At 36.4% G+C, this 17976-nt stretch overlaps 1 protein-coding gene across 1 annotated transcript in view; it reads right to left on the bottom strand.

The window, feature by feature from the left end:
• Nucleotides 1–103: 103 nt before the first annotated feature.
• LOC140151013 (uncharacterized) overlaps nucleotides 104–17976 on the bottom strand; it is a 31432-nt gene continuing 13559 nt past the window's right edge. Inside the window, exons 2-4 of the mRNA XM_072173202.1 lie at nucleotides 17349–17495; nucleotides 1942–2019; nucleotides 104–442 (exon numbers count right to left, since the gene is read on the bottom strand). Of these exons, the coding sequence (XP_072029303.1) occupies nucleotides 225–442; nucleotides 1942–2019; nucleotides 17349–17495 (443 nt within the window). The 3' untranslated portion in view covers nucleotides 104–224. The remainder of the gene's footprint in view (nucleotides 443–1941; nucleotides 2020–17348; nucleotides 17496–17976) is intronic.

Genomic DNA, 17976 nt, shown 5'->3' on the forward strand with positions numbered 1-17976 from the left:
GTTCTTTCTTGGTCTCTGCAGGCTTAGGTTGTTCTTTTTTCACCTCTGCAGGCTTAGGTTGTTCTTTCTTGGTCTCTGCAGGCTTAGGTTGTTCTTTCTTGGTTTCTGCAGGCTTAGGTGGGTCTTGTTTGGTCTCTGCAGGCTTAGGTTGTTCTTTCTTGGTTTCAGCAGGTTTTGGTGGGTCTTTCTTGGTTTCAACAGGTTTTGGAGGCTCTTGTTTAGTTTCAGTAGCTTTTAGTGGTTCTTTCTTTGTCTCGGCAGGTTTCGGTGGTTCTTTCTTTGTCTCGGCAGGGTGGTTCTTTCTTTGTCACAGCAGGTTTCGGTGGTTCTTTCTTTGTCTCTTTAGGCTTTGGTGGTTCTTTCTTTGTTTCTGCAGGTTTAGATGGCTCTTTCTTTGTTTCTTTCACTTTGGGGGCTTCTTTCTTGTCCGCTTGTTTGGTATCTAATGATAATGGAAACAATACGTACAAATGTCAACTACAATATAAATATGACTGAACTGAAGGTACAAGTATCTTCCCTGATGAAACTTGATTTGAAAAAGTGTTATAACCATGATAACTGGAAACAACATAAAAAGTCCAAAACAGAAACTAGGAAGACAAAACCAGTGTTTCCAATTTGTTTGCCTTTTTTCTCTAATACTGAAATCATACCTTTATTCCCAATTAGGTCTAAAGAGGCATGTATATTTGACATTATCTGTGTCCCATATAATAAGGCAATGTCATGTTTATTTAGCTATTTCAATAGGTGAGTCCCCATCTTTTGTTTAATAATCTGGGTTTTACTTCTGCTGTGATAAACATGTCTTTTTGAATCAGATCTGTAATTAAGTTGTATTGAATCAAGTGGGGGGAGCAAAATTGTGATACAACTTTTTACAGGACTAAGTATTGCCTCTCAACTTCAAAAAGTAGAGTGCATTGGGCAATTCCAGTTGAAATCCATACACCCCTAAGGAAGACATGACCTTAATCTTCCACACACAGAGTGTACATTTTATACAGGGGTACCTGATGGGTGACTCCATTTGAAATCTACACTCCCTGTGTGTGAGATAAAGGTCATGTCTTCCATATGGAAGACATACATGTAGGGGGTGTATGGATTTCAACTGGAATAGCCATTAGGTGACCAACTCAAACCTGTTCAAAACAGCATAGGGTTAGTTAGATTGAAATCATAATCATAATGCACTGCATGACATAAATATTATTGCTCATCTTGGTACATGAACCAGGTTTGTTGGTACAGGAATGTCACAAATTGGCAATAGAATTTGACAAATTACTTCAATGGGGTGAAAGGCTAAAATTGGCCTCCTGTCAAGTCTACAAAATCAACATATTTCTGGGTAAAACGATTACCCAGAAATATGTTGATTTTGCAGACTTGACATGGGCTAGCATCTCCTCTGTACTCGTACTCCACCATTCCATCCCTCATTGCACAAACACATATTTAACTTTTCTAATGTTTTGGTGTAATTACAGGATATAATATCCAAAACCTGATTTGGGGAAGGACTAGATATACTGAGATACTGTAATTATACCAATGTTTTTAAATACACTACATGTACACTTGTGGCTTGCCAAGTGCTGCAAACCTATACTATAGTTTGATCAGCTCGTAATTGGCAGGAATTGTTAGGCTTTTACCACTACACCGTAAACTTAAAAGTAGACAGCTGTTAAAAGTGATATAGTTGACCTGTAGGTCTATGTTTTACATGTTAAAGAAAGTAGACAAAGTACAGGAATCCAATTAATAATTTGTGGTGCTTCTGGCAAGATGTCACAAGACAATTTTCAAAATAAAATTTATTGATATTAATCTGTGATCTTATAAGGCCAACCGATTATGAGCTGATCAAACTATAATTGATATTGTTTAGCAATTGGTTTCAATTTTAGAAAAAGCAAAATGATTCTTTACCTTGTTGCTTAGATGCAGGTGGTACAGCTTGTTCAGCTTCTCTCTTGGTAATCTTCACATCCTCCTGTCCTATCACATCTGTTATATTAAATTAAAACAAAATGTAGAAAAGGAAAGATACCTTGTTAATCTTGTAAAATATACCAATTGGCAGTAGCAATAAATGTTTGTACATTGTACTATTGTACTGTATAAATTTGCACTATTAGGATAGTTCACAGACCTGCCAACCTACCAAAGTCAGAAAGAGGGACATTGAGACCAACATCTTGTACATGTACACAAACCAGGTACTGACAAATTCAAAGACTTGGGGTGTGCAATACTTTCAAAATTCAGAGAAGGTTTTGCAGGTCTGAATTTATCACAACAACACAAGAATGCTAAAACAAAATTTTAAAGTGAAATTTGCATCATTTCTTGCTGTTCTTACATTTAAATTTGCCATCACTAAAAGTTTCAGAAAACAGGACTGTCCCTCTTTTTCACTTTGGGAAACCTTAAATGAGGGACAGTCCCTCAAAATTAGGGACAGTTGGCAGGTCTGCGTTCAAATGCCAAAGCCCAAAGCATGATACATTAGTTTCAAACTTTTGGAATTAGGCCTACCAGGCTACCAACATCTGCCCTGGCTTTAAAGGAGTATCTACCAAAAAAGCGTTGACAACGTAAAGAAATAAGCAAGTATAAAAAAACCCACCTCGGCTCACTTTTTGAAACTTGGTCCCATTTGTAAAAGGTATTAATTTAAACTTCATCATATTTATATAAATTTAAAACATTTCCAGAAGTGTAGTAGGCTTGTAATTTTGTTGGAAACGCTGTATTCTGTTGAAATAAAATAAAAACACTGATTTCCTGTTGGTATTCAAAATGGGACCAAGTTTCAAAAAGTGAGCCGAGGTGGGTTTTTTTAAACTTGTTGATTTCTTTACGTTGTCAACGCTTTTTTAGTAGATTTCTTTTCTTTTATGAATGTAACCAAGTAGCTCAAGCTTGGAAAGTCATCAGGTTACAAAGTGCTCCATAAAACGAAAAATAGATGTTTGAAGTTGCTGTTCATGATTTATGACAATAAATAATTAAACAAAACTTTATCAGTCGTTTATTTTAAAACTTACTTGTCACGCGTGACTGAGGCGTATACAATGATCAATATATATTTTAATATACTTTAATTATTCAAGGCAACGTAAATATGTACAGAAAATGTAAATATAAACAGCACACACCCAATGTTGACAATGCCAGAGAGATACGCAGAGTAAGTCCGATTTACTTCCAAGTTGGAACTGGTAAATGCGCATATATTTAAGCCTATACTACGGAAGCGTCTAAATGCCCCGACTAGGCAAGATAATCGTGTTTGAATGTTTGTGGTTCTTTATAGCCTCTGCGGGCCAACCTAGTTGGATATGCCTATTAAGCGGCGGTTATCTGCGATCTTTCGTGGTTTGTGGTTTTAATTTCCCTTATCAAGCACTGGCCTCTCTCGGGAGCTAATTTATAGTTTAAGCTTGTTGGATATCCATATTTCGTGGTTTGTGGTTCTTCGTAGCCCTGTGGGGCAATCTAGTTGCAAATACAAATTTCGCGGTTTGTGGCTCTTCATTTCGTTTCATTTCGTTTATCGCGGTTTGTGGTCTTAATTTATTGGATATCCATATTTCGCGGTTTGTGGTTCTTTATAATCTATAGGCCTGTGGGCAATCTAGTTGGATATCCAAATTTCGCAGTTTGTGGTTCTTTGTAGCCCTGCGGGCCAACCTAGTTGGATATGCCTAGTAAGGTTTGTGATTTTAATTTCCCTTATCAAGCCCTCTATCGGCAGTTAATTAGTTTAAGCTTGTTGGATATCCAAATTTCGCGGTTTGTGGTTCTTTATAGCCCTGCGAGGCAATCTAGTTGGATATCCAAATTTAACGGCAGTTGTTGGCGATCTTTCGCGGTTTGTGGTCTTAATTTGTTGGATATCCATATTTCACGGTTTGTGGTTCTTTATAATCGATAAGCCTGCGGGCAATCTTGTTGGATATGCAAATTTCGCGGTTTGTGGTTCTTTGTATTAATGGGCAATCTAGTTGGATATCCCTATTAAGCGGCGGTTGTCAGCGATCTTTCGCGGTTTGTGATTTTAATTACCCTTATCAGGCCCTGCCCTCTATCGGGAGCTAATTTATAGTTTAAGCCTGTTGGATATCCATATTTCGTGGTGTGTGATTCTTTGTAGCCCTGCTGGCTATCTAGTTGGATATCCAAATGTCGCGGTTTGTGGTTCTTTATAGCCCTGCGGTGAAATCTAGTTTGATATCAATATTCAGCGGCAGTTGTTGGCGATCTTTCGCGGTTTGTGATTTTAATTTGTGACAATTTATAATATTTATTGCAAATATAATTTCAGATTGAACTGTGAACAGAGCCAATGATAAATGTGTTTTAAATAACGAAGATGTCATGATAGTCAGGCATGGTGAAAGCATCTGGATGGTGAAAGTAGGCCGAGTTTGTGGTCTTAATTTATTGGATATCCATATTTCGCGGTTTGTGGTTCTTTATAATCTATAGGCCTGTGGGCAATCTAGTTGGATATCCAAATTTCGCAGTTTGTGGTTCTTTGTAGCCCTGCGGGCCAACCTAGTTGGATATGCCTAGTAAGCGGCGGTTATCTGCGATCTTCGTGGTTTGTGGTTTTAATTTCCTTATCAAGCCTGCCCTCTATCGGGAGCTAATTTATAGTTTAAGCTTGTTGGATATCCATATTTCGTGGTTTGTGGTTCTTTGTAGCCCTGTGGGGCAATCTAGTTGCATATCCAAATTTCGCGGTTTGTGGCTCTTCATTTCATTTAATTTCATTTTATCGCGGTTTGTGGTCTTAATTTGTTGGATATCCACATTTCAGCGGTTTTGTTCTTTGCAGCCCTGCGGGCAATCTAGTTGGATATCCCTATTAAGCGGAGGTTGTCGGCGATCTTTCGCGGTTTGTGATTTTAATTTCCCTTATCAAGCCCTCTATCGGCAGTTAATTAGTTTAAGCTTGTTGGATATCCAAATTTCGCGGTTTGTGGTTCTTTATAGCCCTGCGAGGCAATCTAGTTGGATATCCAAATTTAACGGCAGTTGTTGGCGATCTTCGCGGTTTGTGGTCTTAATTTGTTGGATATCCATATTTCACGGTTTGTGGTTCTTTATAATCGATAAGCCTGCGGGCAATCTTGTTGGATATGCAAATTTCGCGGTTTGTGGTTCTTTGTAGCCCTGCGGGGTAATCTAGTTGGATATCCCTATTAAGCGGCGGTTGTCAGCGATCTTTCGCGGTTTGTGATTTTAATTACCCTTATCAGGCCCTGCCCTCTATCGGGAGCTAATTTATAGTTTAAGTCTGTTGGATATCCATATTTCGTGGTGTGTGATTCTTTGTAGCCCTGCTGGGCTATCTAGTTGGATATCCAAATGTCGCGGTTTGTGGTTCTTTATAGCCCTGCGGTGAAATCTAGTTTGATATCAATATTCAGCGGCAGTTGTTGGCGATCTTTCGCGGTTTGTGATTTTAATTTGTGACAATTTATAATATTTATTGCAAATATAATTTCAGATTGAACTGTGAACAGAGCCAATGATAAATGTGTTTTAAATGATGTCATGATAGTCAGGCATGGTGAAAGCATCTGGATGGTGAAAGTAGGCCTAGGCCTAGGCCTAGATGAGAATAAAAAATCAGACATGTTTGTTTGATGAAAAAAAAATATCATAATAGCAATGGATGTTCGAGATGGTGTTATTCTTGATTTATGACAATACATTGGTTAATAAAACATTAAGAAAAAAAAGTGGTGGGAAGCTTCGAACATGAGCAAAAATGCATAAATGGATTAGAAGTCCAGGACCTTAACCGCTTCGCCACGGGGACAACCCGTTATAACGACGTGTGAAAGTGGAGTATTTATTAATATGAATGTATGCTGTGGTCCGGAAAGAATAAAAGAATTGCGAAAAACTTGATTTTTTGGCGAATGGGATCCAGAATTTGTATGTAGGGTATCCAGGAATATACTAGGGTATATTTGAAAGTGAATCTCAAAAGGTAGTGCGACAGTGACAGCCATGTATGGCTGTAGCAGTGATTAAAGATTGTGGATATCAGTATGATTAGCTATGATTTTCCACTAATTTTGGCTATGAAATACCGCGTGAAATAAAGCAAGAATGTTTATTTATTATCAAACAATCGGATTGACTGTATGATTGGTGTAACTTTTTGAATTAATGAGTTATTAAAATATTACACTTTGGATAGTAAATACGATTTAGCATGGTTTTAGATATATTTTGTACCCAGATAAAAATATCATAGAACAATAGCGTTTTGTTTCGTGTAAATATAGTCCCGCGGTGCATCTTCTTATTCTTCTTTATCAGTCGTTTTTTTTAAAACTTTTTGGTCATGCTACCGCGTGACTCTAATTTCAAGATCCTAGCATCCTCTTTTTATGACATTTTCAGTAGATAACCACAAAAGAAGCTTATCCCCAAATTCCATGTGATTCGATTTTGCATTGAGAGTTATGCATTTATATGTATATTACACCTGAGACTTAATATTCGTCTCAGTATTACACTGCTCCATAGGCACTGTTGTAATTCGAAATTCAAATTTGACGATATTTTGCCAAACTAACTAATCTGCAAGAATTTCTTTTATACATAAACATTTTGTAGCCAGAGGTTTCCAGTGGTATAAAAATCTCAACTTTTTTGAAGAAAAGTGGGGGAATGAGGCTGTGGATCATGAAATGCCCTTATAAATTGGCACTCTATTTTAAAATGCCAAACATTAACAAAGGTTAATTTTAACCTAGTTGGATATGCCTAGTAAGCGGCGGTTATCTGCGATCTTTCGTGGTTTGTGGTTTTAATTTCCCTTATCAAGCCTGCCCTCTATCGGGAGCTGATTTATAGTTTAAGCTTGTTGGATATCCATATTGCGTGGTTTGTGGTTCTTTGTAGCCCTGTGGGGCAATCTAGTTGCATATCCAAATTTCGCGGTTTGTGGCTCTTCATTTCATTTAATTTCATTTTATCGCGGTTTGTGGTCTTAATTTGTTGGATATCCACATTTCGCGGTTTTTGGTTCTTTGCAGCCCTGCGGGCAATCTAGTTGGATATCCCTATTAAGCGGAGGTTGTCGGCGATCTTTCGCGGTTTGTGATTTTAATTTCCCTTATCAAGCCCTCTATCGGCAGTTAATTAGTTTAAGCTTGTTGGATATCCAAATTTCGCGGTTTGTGGTTCTTTATAGCCCTGCGAGGCAATCTAGTTGGATATCCATATTTAATGGCAGTTGTTGGCGATCTTTCGCGGTTTGTGGTCTTAATTTGTTGGATATCCATATTTCACGGTTTGTGGTTCTTTATAATCGATAAGCCTGCGGGCAATCTTGTTGGATATGCAAATTTCGCGGTTTGTGGTTCTTTGTAGCCCTGCGGGGCAATCTAGTTGGATATCCCTATTAAGCGGCGGTTGTCAGCGATCTTTCGCGGTTTGTGATTTTAATTACCCTTATCAGGCCCTGCCCTCTATCGGGAGCTAATTTATAGTTTAAGTCTGTTGGATATCCATATTTCGTGGTGTGTGATTCTTTGTAGCCCTGCTGGGCTATCTAGTTGGATATCCAAATGTCGCGGTTTGTGGTTCTTTATAGCCCTGCGGTGAAATCTAGTTTGATATCAATATTCAGCGGCAGTTGTTGGCGATCTTTCGCGGTTTGTGATTTTAATTTGTGACAATTTATAATATTTATTGCAAATATAATTTCAGATTGAACTGTGAACAGAGCCAATGATAAATGTGTTTTAAATGATGTCATGATAGTCAGGCATGGTGAAAGCATCTGGATGGTGAAAGTAGGCCTAGGCCTAGGCCTAGATGAGAATAAAAAATCAGACATGTTTGTTTGATGAAAAAAAAAATATCATAATAGCAATGGATGTTCGAGATGGTGTTATTCTTGATTTATGACAATACATTGGTTAATAAAACATTAAGAAAAAAAAAAGTGGTGGGAAGTTTGAACTTGAGCAAAAATTCATAAATGGATTAGAAGTCCAGGACCTTAACCGCTTCGCCACGGGGACGACCCGTTATAACGACGTGTGAAAGTGGAGTATTTATTAATATGAATGTATGCTGTGGTCCGGAAAGAATAAAAGAATTGCGAAAAACTTGATTTTTTGGCGAATGGGATCCAGAATTTGTATGTAGGGTATCCAGGAATATACTAGGGTATATTTGAAAGTGAATCTCAAAAGGTAGTGCGACAGTGACAGCCATGTATGGCTGTAGCAGTGACGAAAGATTGTGGATATCAGTATGATTAGCTATGATTTTCCACTAATTTTGGCTATGAAATACCGCGTGAAATAAAGCAAGAATGTTTATTTATTATCAAACAATCGGATTGACTGTATGATTGGTGTAACTTTTTGAATTAATGAGTTATTAAAATATTACACTTTGGATAGTAAATACGATTTAGCATGGTTTTAGATATATTTTGTACCCAGCTAAAAATATCATAGAACAATAGCGTTTTGTTTCGTGTAAATATAGTCCCGCTGTACATCTGTTTATTCTTCTTTGTCAGTCGTTTTTTTTTAAAACTTGCTGGTCATGCTACCGCGTGACTCTAATTTCAAGATCCTAGCATCCTCTTTTTATGACATTTTTCAGTAGATAACCACAAAAGAAGCTTATCCCCCAAATTCCATGTGATTCCGATTTTGCATTGAGAGTTATGCATTTATATGTATATTACACCTGAGACGAATATTCGTCTCAGTATTACACTGCTCCATAGGCACTGTTGTAATTCGAAATTCAAATTTGACGATATTTTGCCAAACTAACTAATCTGCAAGAATTTCTTTTATACATAAACATTATGTAGCCAGAGGTTTCCAGTGGTATAAAAATCTCAACTTTTTTGAAGAAAAGTGGGGGAATGAGGCTGTGGATCATGAAATGCCCTTATAAATTGGCACTCTATTTTAAAATGCCAAACATTAACAAAGGTTAATTTTATCAGAAGTAATGAATTTTTTTTTAATGAATTTGCCTATATCTCAAATCTCATTTGATGGAAATTCATTTGTTTGAAAAAGTTTTAGCAACAATGCAATTTGTTATTTGCTGAAATTACATATAGCAAAAAGAAAAACAAAGGGGAAAAAAGAGAAACAAAGAAATTGTATTTCTTACGTGGAAAATAGAAATACCTCATTTTGACAACATAATGCTGATTGTTAATTGACAAAAACAAGTTGCAGCAACTCACAGGAAACTTTTGAGTGACTTTAGCAGCAACGTGGCATACAAAGGATATATCACTGTCGCACAGCTTAAAACAAGTCTACAAGCTGTCTACAGGATGTTTAAGCTTTTGAGTATACAGACAGGTTTTGCTTTGTCACAATTTCATAACATTTGGTGATATTTATGTTCTGATTATATTCATCCTGGGCTCATCTTGTATTTAAGTGTGTACTCCAGGGCAATTCTAATCTTAATCCTCAATGGCAATCCCAATTTAATCATCAATGAAATTGTCTTATCTTTTAAAACCTATAAATCTACACATATTGTAACTTTGATCAATATGAATTTCATGCCAGCTTGGGTAGTATTGATTTCTTCCATTCTTTATGCTTTGTTTGTCTGATTTGCTAGACTAAAGCAGTATTCAGACTTTTTATTGTACGTACAATATTGTATGCAACATATCTACGTTGTCTAATCTATTGCTATTCTATTTCCAGTAATGTTTAAGTTCTAACGAATGTTTGATGACGTAAAATCGATAATATATTTCTACTAGATATTACATGTAACATATTATCGATTTTTCGTCATCAAACATTCGTTAGAACTTAAACATTACTGGAAATAGAATGGCAATCTATAGATAAAATAACGTAGATATGTTGCATACAATATTGTACGTACAATACTCAGAGTCTGTGGAGCGCTTAAAGTTGACTCGCTGATCACCACTCATCCATCGATTATGCTTTACACAGGTCTGCAGCATCATTTTACAAAATTTGGTACCAGTGCAGGGGTATCGCTAGAACTAAACACTCCAGTGTCCGCAGGGACCCCCGAACTTGCAGAAAATTAAAAAGTAGGGGGTCCAGAGTAGAGTTTGGCGAGTCCGAGTTGCACAAATGCAGCATAAATAGTATATCTGCAATAGCGCTAAACTGGGGGTCTGAACTTGCAGAAAATTTAATAACAGGGGGTCTGAACTCTATTTTGGTGGGTCCGGGACCCCAAAAAGCAACCTAGCGCTACCCCTGTTAACCAGTGAAACCTTGCGAGTTGGTAACGCCTCATGCTAATTTGCTTCCCCTTCTTTTAGAGGAGTATTTTGTCATCCTACATTTGTATCATCCTCTTTTTTTTTCAATAGATATCAACAAAAAAAGCTTATTCCCAAAATATCAGTTGATTATGATTTTGCATAAATTTGCGAGTTGTGCATGATCATGTGTAAAAAATGATCATAAAACATGTAAAAAGGGCAATTTTAACAGATTCAAAACATGTAAAATTGGCTTAAACCTTCATGTAATTCACAAAATTAGGGTTAGGGTTAGAATTAGGTTTAGGATTGGCTTTTACAAAATAATTACATGAAGGATCGACCAAAATTTGGCAAAATAAAAACAAAATAAATATAACTTTGCCATGCCTTGATTATTTCCAAAGTTAGCCCAATTTGTAGCAAAGGACAATAACCTTTTCAGAGCCATGAAAGCAGCCCAATTGTGCAAGTACAATGCTTCCTAGCAACCCTGATGTTGTCTAATTGAGTAAACATACCTGCAGGCCATGCAAACTTTTTGAAGGAAATTGCATGCAATTTCCTCCCAAAATGAATCATTTGCATAATGTGTGAAATTAAGTAATCAAGCCTTCAGATTTGTTATCAACTGTACTCAACAAGAGCATGCATTTCCTATGAAGGGGCTTTGTATATCAAATTTGTATGACTCCAGCTTGATTGGATCAGATCTGGCCAAACAATTTTTACTTCATTTCTCCTATTTCACAAACACTCTACTGGTTCAATTTTGATGTGATACAAATGAACATGAACAAATATTGTTCTTTGTGTTATCACATTTTGTCAAAGGTTGATCAGATCCAGGTGACCTAATCTTTTTCTTATCAACACATGACTCACACTCTGCACATGATAAGCAACATTTTTGTGAACCTCAAGCTTCTAGAAATGTCAGTGATTTCAACATGTAAGAGACTTCTTAACAAAGCTCGTTTAAATAAAATATAACAAAATTGTGGTAAAATTAGTACCAAAAAACAAAAAGCATGCAATGTCCAAGTCCCGGTGTTGTCACTTAACATTGACTATGTGTACGCATGATCGTTCCCAATTTCGCAAAAAAAGGGGTTATTTTTAAACTATGTTCGCGATATTTAAAAAATAGGGTTGTTTTTGACGACGGTGTACTCGAAATTAAAAAATAGGGTACATATTTCTGTGAATCATCATCATCATAATGTTGAAATCCCAAGAAATCTTACCATTTCTCGCTCAATTTACTCCCCGATTTCACTTTTGTGAAACTTTTTTGCCTTCCTAATATCCCGGCCTAAATATTCAGCAACACGCTTGACTCGGTTTTATTTGTTTCATGGTTTGTTTACACCGATTACGTCACTGGGGACTTACCCAGTTTGGCCGCTGATTCCATGAGACTTTTTTCATTGGCTTTATTAATGACGCACCCGGCCTCCGGAGCCTTGACAAACTGGGTACCCACAAACCGAGCCACAAACTCTTCAAAATGGCACCTGATCATAAAGGAATTGTTCCTTCTGAACCTTTTGACTTGTAGTCAGCAGGGCAAAAACCGCAAATCGCTCACTATTTGGTGACCGGCAAGCTAGAGGTTTTTCTTGAAAATATCTAAAGATGGTGCTGATATAGTGGTTTGAGTGAGGGAATTCGTGGCAAATGCCAGAGTTCGTAATTTTTGTCAGTCAGTTTATGTATTGGTCACATTCAAGCTTTATTTTGCAAAAAAAAAAAAAAAAAAAACAGGAGGAAAGATTACATTGTTGATAACTGTATCATAAAAAACACATGATGCATCCTATTGGATGTATTTGTATATATATTTTTCTGTTATTTTCCTCATTTATATATTAAAAGGACAACGGAGTAAAACAATGAATCAGAACAAGTGCCGGGAACAAGTGTTTTTGTGTGTGTTCTTGAAATGTTAAAAAAGGGATACTTTTGTAAAAGTGTACTTGAAATGCAAAAAATAGGGGTATTTCTTAAGGCTAATTTGTGCAGCGTTTTCATGTAAAATAGGGTAAAAATGCGAAAATGTTCTTGAAACCGGGCAAAATAGGGGGGTATTTTTGACTTAGGGAACGATCATGTGTTACGCCTTTGAATGTTAAGTGACAACACCGGGGTCCAAGTCTGCTTTATGAAAATGACTGGAATTCCAGTTGCCAATGTCACTTAGTACTTGATAAAGCATGGAAATCCAATTAAGGAATTAAGGCCAGAGTAATGGAAGACACATTCGTCCACGACCGAATTTGAGATTTTTTGATATTTATCAACACTAAGATGTATTCTTTCACTTGAAACTGATAAAATACAACTTGCTAATATTTATTCGTATTTTTGCTTGATTTATTTCACTCTTTTCAACTCTAAAAATAATGCGTCAGAAATGCGCGAATGCGAAATATTGTGATTACAGCAAGACGTATCGCGTCGCGTGACGTGGCGCAACTCTGCGCGTATGTCAAAAGCAGTCAGTCAAGGCGCATTCGATGTGTTGTTAACGCCAGCAAATGTGGTGTAAACAAAACAAAAATTTGCAGTCAAAATGCCACTTGGATTTTTTTAATTATTTAGGAATTTTGGCGCACTGAAAGCAGACATTATAGATTCATTGGTGCAAAAAGATGCATATTTAGACCATGCACCAGATACAGTTTTTACAAGTGTGAAAGTCTTACCGTTTTAAAATTTAAGGACGTTTTGTGCATAATTTTGACATTTTTTACTAAAACGTCGATTTCTCAGAGTTCACTTTTGACAATATTATGCGATTTTTGTGACAAGATAACTCGAAAAATATGCAAGCAAAAGTCTAGGGAAGCTTTTTTCATTTTTTCAAAATATTTGTTTTAAACAAAAATATACACCATGTGCAATTTTTAGCTTAATAGAGTGACAAAATGGCTTTTTTCACATGTTTTTTTCAGTATTTCGAAAAAAGAGACGAATTTCAAAAAAATAAAAACCTTCCCTAAGTTCATGTTTCTTCTTCATGAAAAGCTAACTGAATTTTTTTTTACTCCGAACGGATTTTTTTCTAAGTTGTCACAAAAAATTGGGGTTTAAAAGTGAATTTTTGTGATTTTTTCAAAAACTTGAGAATTTTGAACAAATCTAGCGTCACCATGGGATTCCTTGACTCATTTCCTTTCCAAAAATGTATAGTTTTATATACTTTGGACATACAATTCAGAAATAATGAAGCTCGAAAAGGTCCATGTTCTCTCCCATTACTCTGCCCTAATAAACAAAGGAAAAATCACAGAAATCTCTCAAATGAGCTCTCAAATTGTGGATTTCGGATTTTAAACTAGTTTTCTGCCAGATTTTTTGTCTTTGGGCACTTTAAAAGTCTGGATTTCCAACAGTTATGACTGGACAAAAAGTCTGGAAATCCGAACTCCTCTATAGGGGGGGGGGGCCCGGGATGTGCACATATTTTCTGGAATAGCCCAATGGCCAAAAAGTGATCCAAAAGGTGGAAGTAGCACTGTCCTACTAGCTAATTTTGGTATTTTTGAAGAGTATGGGTCCTTACCATATCACAGAAATAAAATTGCCCAATATATCTGTGGGGGAACATGCTGAAATTACGTCATCAAAATTACTTTATTTCAACAGGTTGTCAAAATTTTGAGTTACTTAAAGGTCCAATATACCGTATTTCGTCAAATAAACGCCCCCGGGGGCATTACATTTTCCCAAAGGGGGGGCGTTTATTCAAGGTCAATTTCAGAACGATAATTCCCGGTAAAATCATTAGGTAAACTTAAAAATCACGCTAAAATGACGAACTATGAACTAGAAACACTGACTTCTGGTTCACTTCCGGGTTTCCAATCCAGATTTTCGCCAATTATTGACGCTATTATCAACCATGTGGGCAACTTGGTAAGCTTACTACACAAGAAAGCATGGAAATATCGGCATTTTTGAAACATCTTGGTTGACAAAAGTGGTGGGGGCGTTTATTTGAGGGGGGCGACTATTTTAACGAAATACGGTATGTTAAATCCAATCCCTAAACATTATTTACTTCTACCTTGATCTAGACACATTGGAACATTAGAAATGATAGAGGGTACTTTCAATATGGCTACCAATTAGCCAAATATTTGTCACGCGTTTTAAGCTCGCCACCCAAAAAGGTGGAGATGTTACGCTTTTTGGTATCAAGCTGCAGTAAATCTCATATATTTTTGAAATTACAAAAGCTAGATCAATGAATGTGGACTCATTTAAAAGCTGTGTTATTATGCCATATTCCTGCAAAGTGGCATTGCCATAGTCCATTCAGAAGTGAAGATACACCTGTTTGAAGCTTGAAGTTCAGGGGTGGAGGCGGAAGCGGCGCCGCCTGTACAAACTATATGGGAAATTGACATTTTTAGTACAACTTTTGCACAAACATTGATATTTTTGTCAAATCTTTGTGTATGGCTACAAATTTGGTACCAAATGAAAGCTAACATATTCTACTTAATTGTTTTATGATTGAAAAGTAGATAAATGAATGTAGAGTATGGAAAAACTGGGTGATAATAAAGATAATAATGATAACACATTTTTATGACAATTATATAAAAGCAAATCGGTAGGAAAAATTATTTTAAAAATATTATTTCATGTCCAATGATTTATTTCATTTTTAAAAAGCCAAATAATGTTAACTGTTGGTCCTTTTACACACTTTTCTGCAATTAAGAGTGGACTTTTTTGTATTTAAGTCCATTAATGTCAGCATGATGCTAATGAACTTTTTGCAAAATAAATCAGTAAAACCATGAAAAGGAAGATGAGTTTGGACATCAAGATTAGTATCCTCCAGGAACTAAGGTCATCACTGGATACTACTATAAGCAACATTCAGGCAATCCACATCACTATAGAGCCAATCCTATAGTCAATGCTATCATACCCCGTACCTGAAGACTGAGTATTTAATATATTTTGGCATTGAACTTATCAAAACACGAAATGGCTTCAAATTATCAGACATGGACTATGTGGATGTAATGTGAGTAATTGCACTCAAGATACTTTTTTACATAATCTATGAAGTTAAAATCCTAACATTAATTTGTGTATACATGTGTGTTTGAAAGAATCAGTCTGCTTTTATGGGACATTGATAGTTTTCATGGATCTTCAAGATGCATTGGCATCAACATTGCAATTACTCAGGCAAATGCCAAGTTATTTATAAATGTTTTTTTAGTAAATTATTATAACTTTTTTCAGTGACCCTACCCCCACAACATCATGTTAGAATGTGTAATAGTTAGTCTGATATAACAGAAATTACCTATAGATTGGTTATTGGGGTGATAATGGGCAATTGTGACACTTGCATACATGGACTCTGTGAGAAGATGGAATTTCCGATTATATTTTTGCACCAAATTGGGATGGAAATTTTTATTTTGAGTAAATCATGAACCCCATGCAATTTTATATTGTTGTAAGGGCCTAAGTGTGCTCTGCCAGAAAATAGCATTATTTTTGCTATGGGGTTACTACAGAAAAGGTTATTGTAAAAACCATTGGATGACTAAAATATAAAATATTTCACATTTCAGTCAATGTTCCATTTTTATCTTACACCTAGTGTCAAATCTGAATGCATATTTGGATTCCTTGTGCAATTTCCTTTCAGAAAATGTATACTTTTACTACCATAGGGGGTATACTTCAGCAAATATGAATTTGTAACGGTAAAATCATGTCGCGAAAGCAAAAATCACCATGTAACGCGAAAGGAGGCGAGCTTAAAACGCACGACCATAAAGTTTACATGATTTATTCAGAAAAACATGGCAAAAACGATTATCTTTTAAAATTAAAATAAATATAAACTGCAGATGTTTGTTAGACAATATAATGTTCAATTTAACCCTGGATGTGAACTATTTTACTTTCCACAGATGTTGTTTTAGAACTATAATATCTGGTATATAATGATATTTCATTAAAGATGTTTTGCAGTTGTTTTTTTATTACCGTAACCACCCGGGTATAAGCCCACCTTCAGGTATAAGCCCACCCCCTATTTTTCAAAACATTCTGGGAACAAGGGTGAACTCTGCTATAAGCCCAGTACTAAATTTTGGCCAAGTTCTTAAATCAGATCAATGCTTTTCTCTAACATTTAAGAACAAATTAAAAAAATATATCAGCTGATAATTAACATTCCACACTTGAAATTGACATAGATGATAGAACATTGGGCATATACAAATGGGGATGATTTTTCTTATTTCTAAATTCAAGTTCTAGCCCCTCTCCGGGTATAAGCCCACCCCCATTTTGAAGTGAAATCTGCCATCTAGGGGGGTGGGCTTATACCCGAGTGGTTATGGTTTGGATGATAAAACCATAAAGCGGCAGCAATCGGCTAATTTTGAAGGTGGATGAAGAGAAAGGCTAATGAGATTGTGGAGAGTAGTCTTGGGGTGAGGCTTGAACGCAAGGCTTATATTAAGCAGGAGCCAGGTTTTTTTTACCCCATATAATTTGCCAAGTTTTGGCTCCTGGTGTGTCCAATATTTTACACTACAAACTATAGGACCAGAAGCCATCTTTGGGACCAGGAACTCATTTTAGCTCCTGGTCCATGCATACTAAATATAAGTCTTGCTGGAACGGATTGGGAGAAGAGCAGAGGTGGTTAAGGATCTTGAAAAGATGGCTTAGGGCAACAATATCACAATGATTTGACAGGCTTGGGAGATGGTAGAAATAATCAATAGAGGGGCGTATATATGTATATCATGAGTAGATGTAGATGAGTTGACTTCTGACGTCATTGCCTGGCAGGATGCGCGGGCATCATCACAATTTCCATTGTTTTTTGCCTGGCAGTATACGCCCCATCATATTTTGTTCAGGGCCGGTGGTTTTAAAACTCCTGCGACTCACAATAAGGCTATTGAACAGTGTAGTTGTTGTACGCAGTTCGCTGAAGCATATCGATATACCAGTCCCTTGCCTCATCTATATAATTAGTACAACTTGTACCCACCTTTAAATTGTTCCGGATTGATGACTCCCAGAGCAAAAAGAGCGCCTACCACAACAACCACAAGCAGCAGAGCAATAATAAGTTTCATACATATGCCTGACCCTCCTGCCTTCTCTGCAGTCGGCTTAGAACCAGACTTCTTGCTGCCTAGAAAAGAGGAATAAATAATAATGATCCAATTGATTAGAATTCACTGTATTCATCCATCGGCATTATTAAAAATTTAATTTAAAATTAAAAGAAAATCTGGAATGGGGTTGAACTTTAAACTTTTAAACTGAAGCTCTTAATTTCACAAACAACCAAATATACCAAGAATGGAGGTGGGAGATGGGTGGGGACTGGGACTGGGGAAAGGCATTGCCTCCCCAGGGTTGTACTCAAGTTTGGTGTAGGGGTGTGCTGCTGAGAATTTGAAAGTGGACCCATCAATATACCAATTTTTCAAGAAATTTGAAACCAAAAATTAAAAATTTACAGCCAAATTTAACACAAATCATCTTAATTTTACAACTTTTCAACCCAAATTTTGGGTAAATTTCAAAATATTTGGCTACAGTGAGGCAAAATTGGGCTATTCCGAAATAAAATGAGAAAATTTTGAAAAAAAAAGGACCCATCCATATAC

The sequence above is a fragment of the Amphiura filiformis genome, chromosome 4 (genome assembly GCF_039555335.1).
Source record: "Amphiura filiformis chromosome 4, Afil_fr2py, whole genome shotgun sequence".
NCBI lineage: Eukaryota > Metazoa > Echinodermata > Ophiuroidea > Amphilepidida > Amphiuridae > Amphiura > Amphiura filiformis.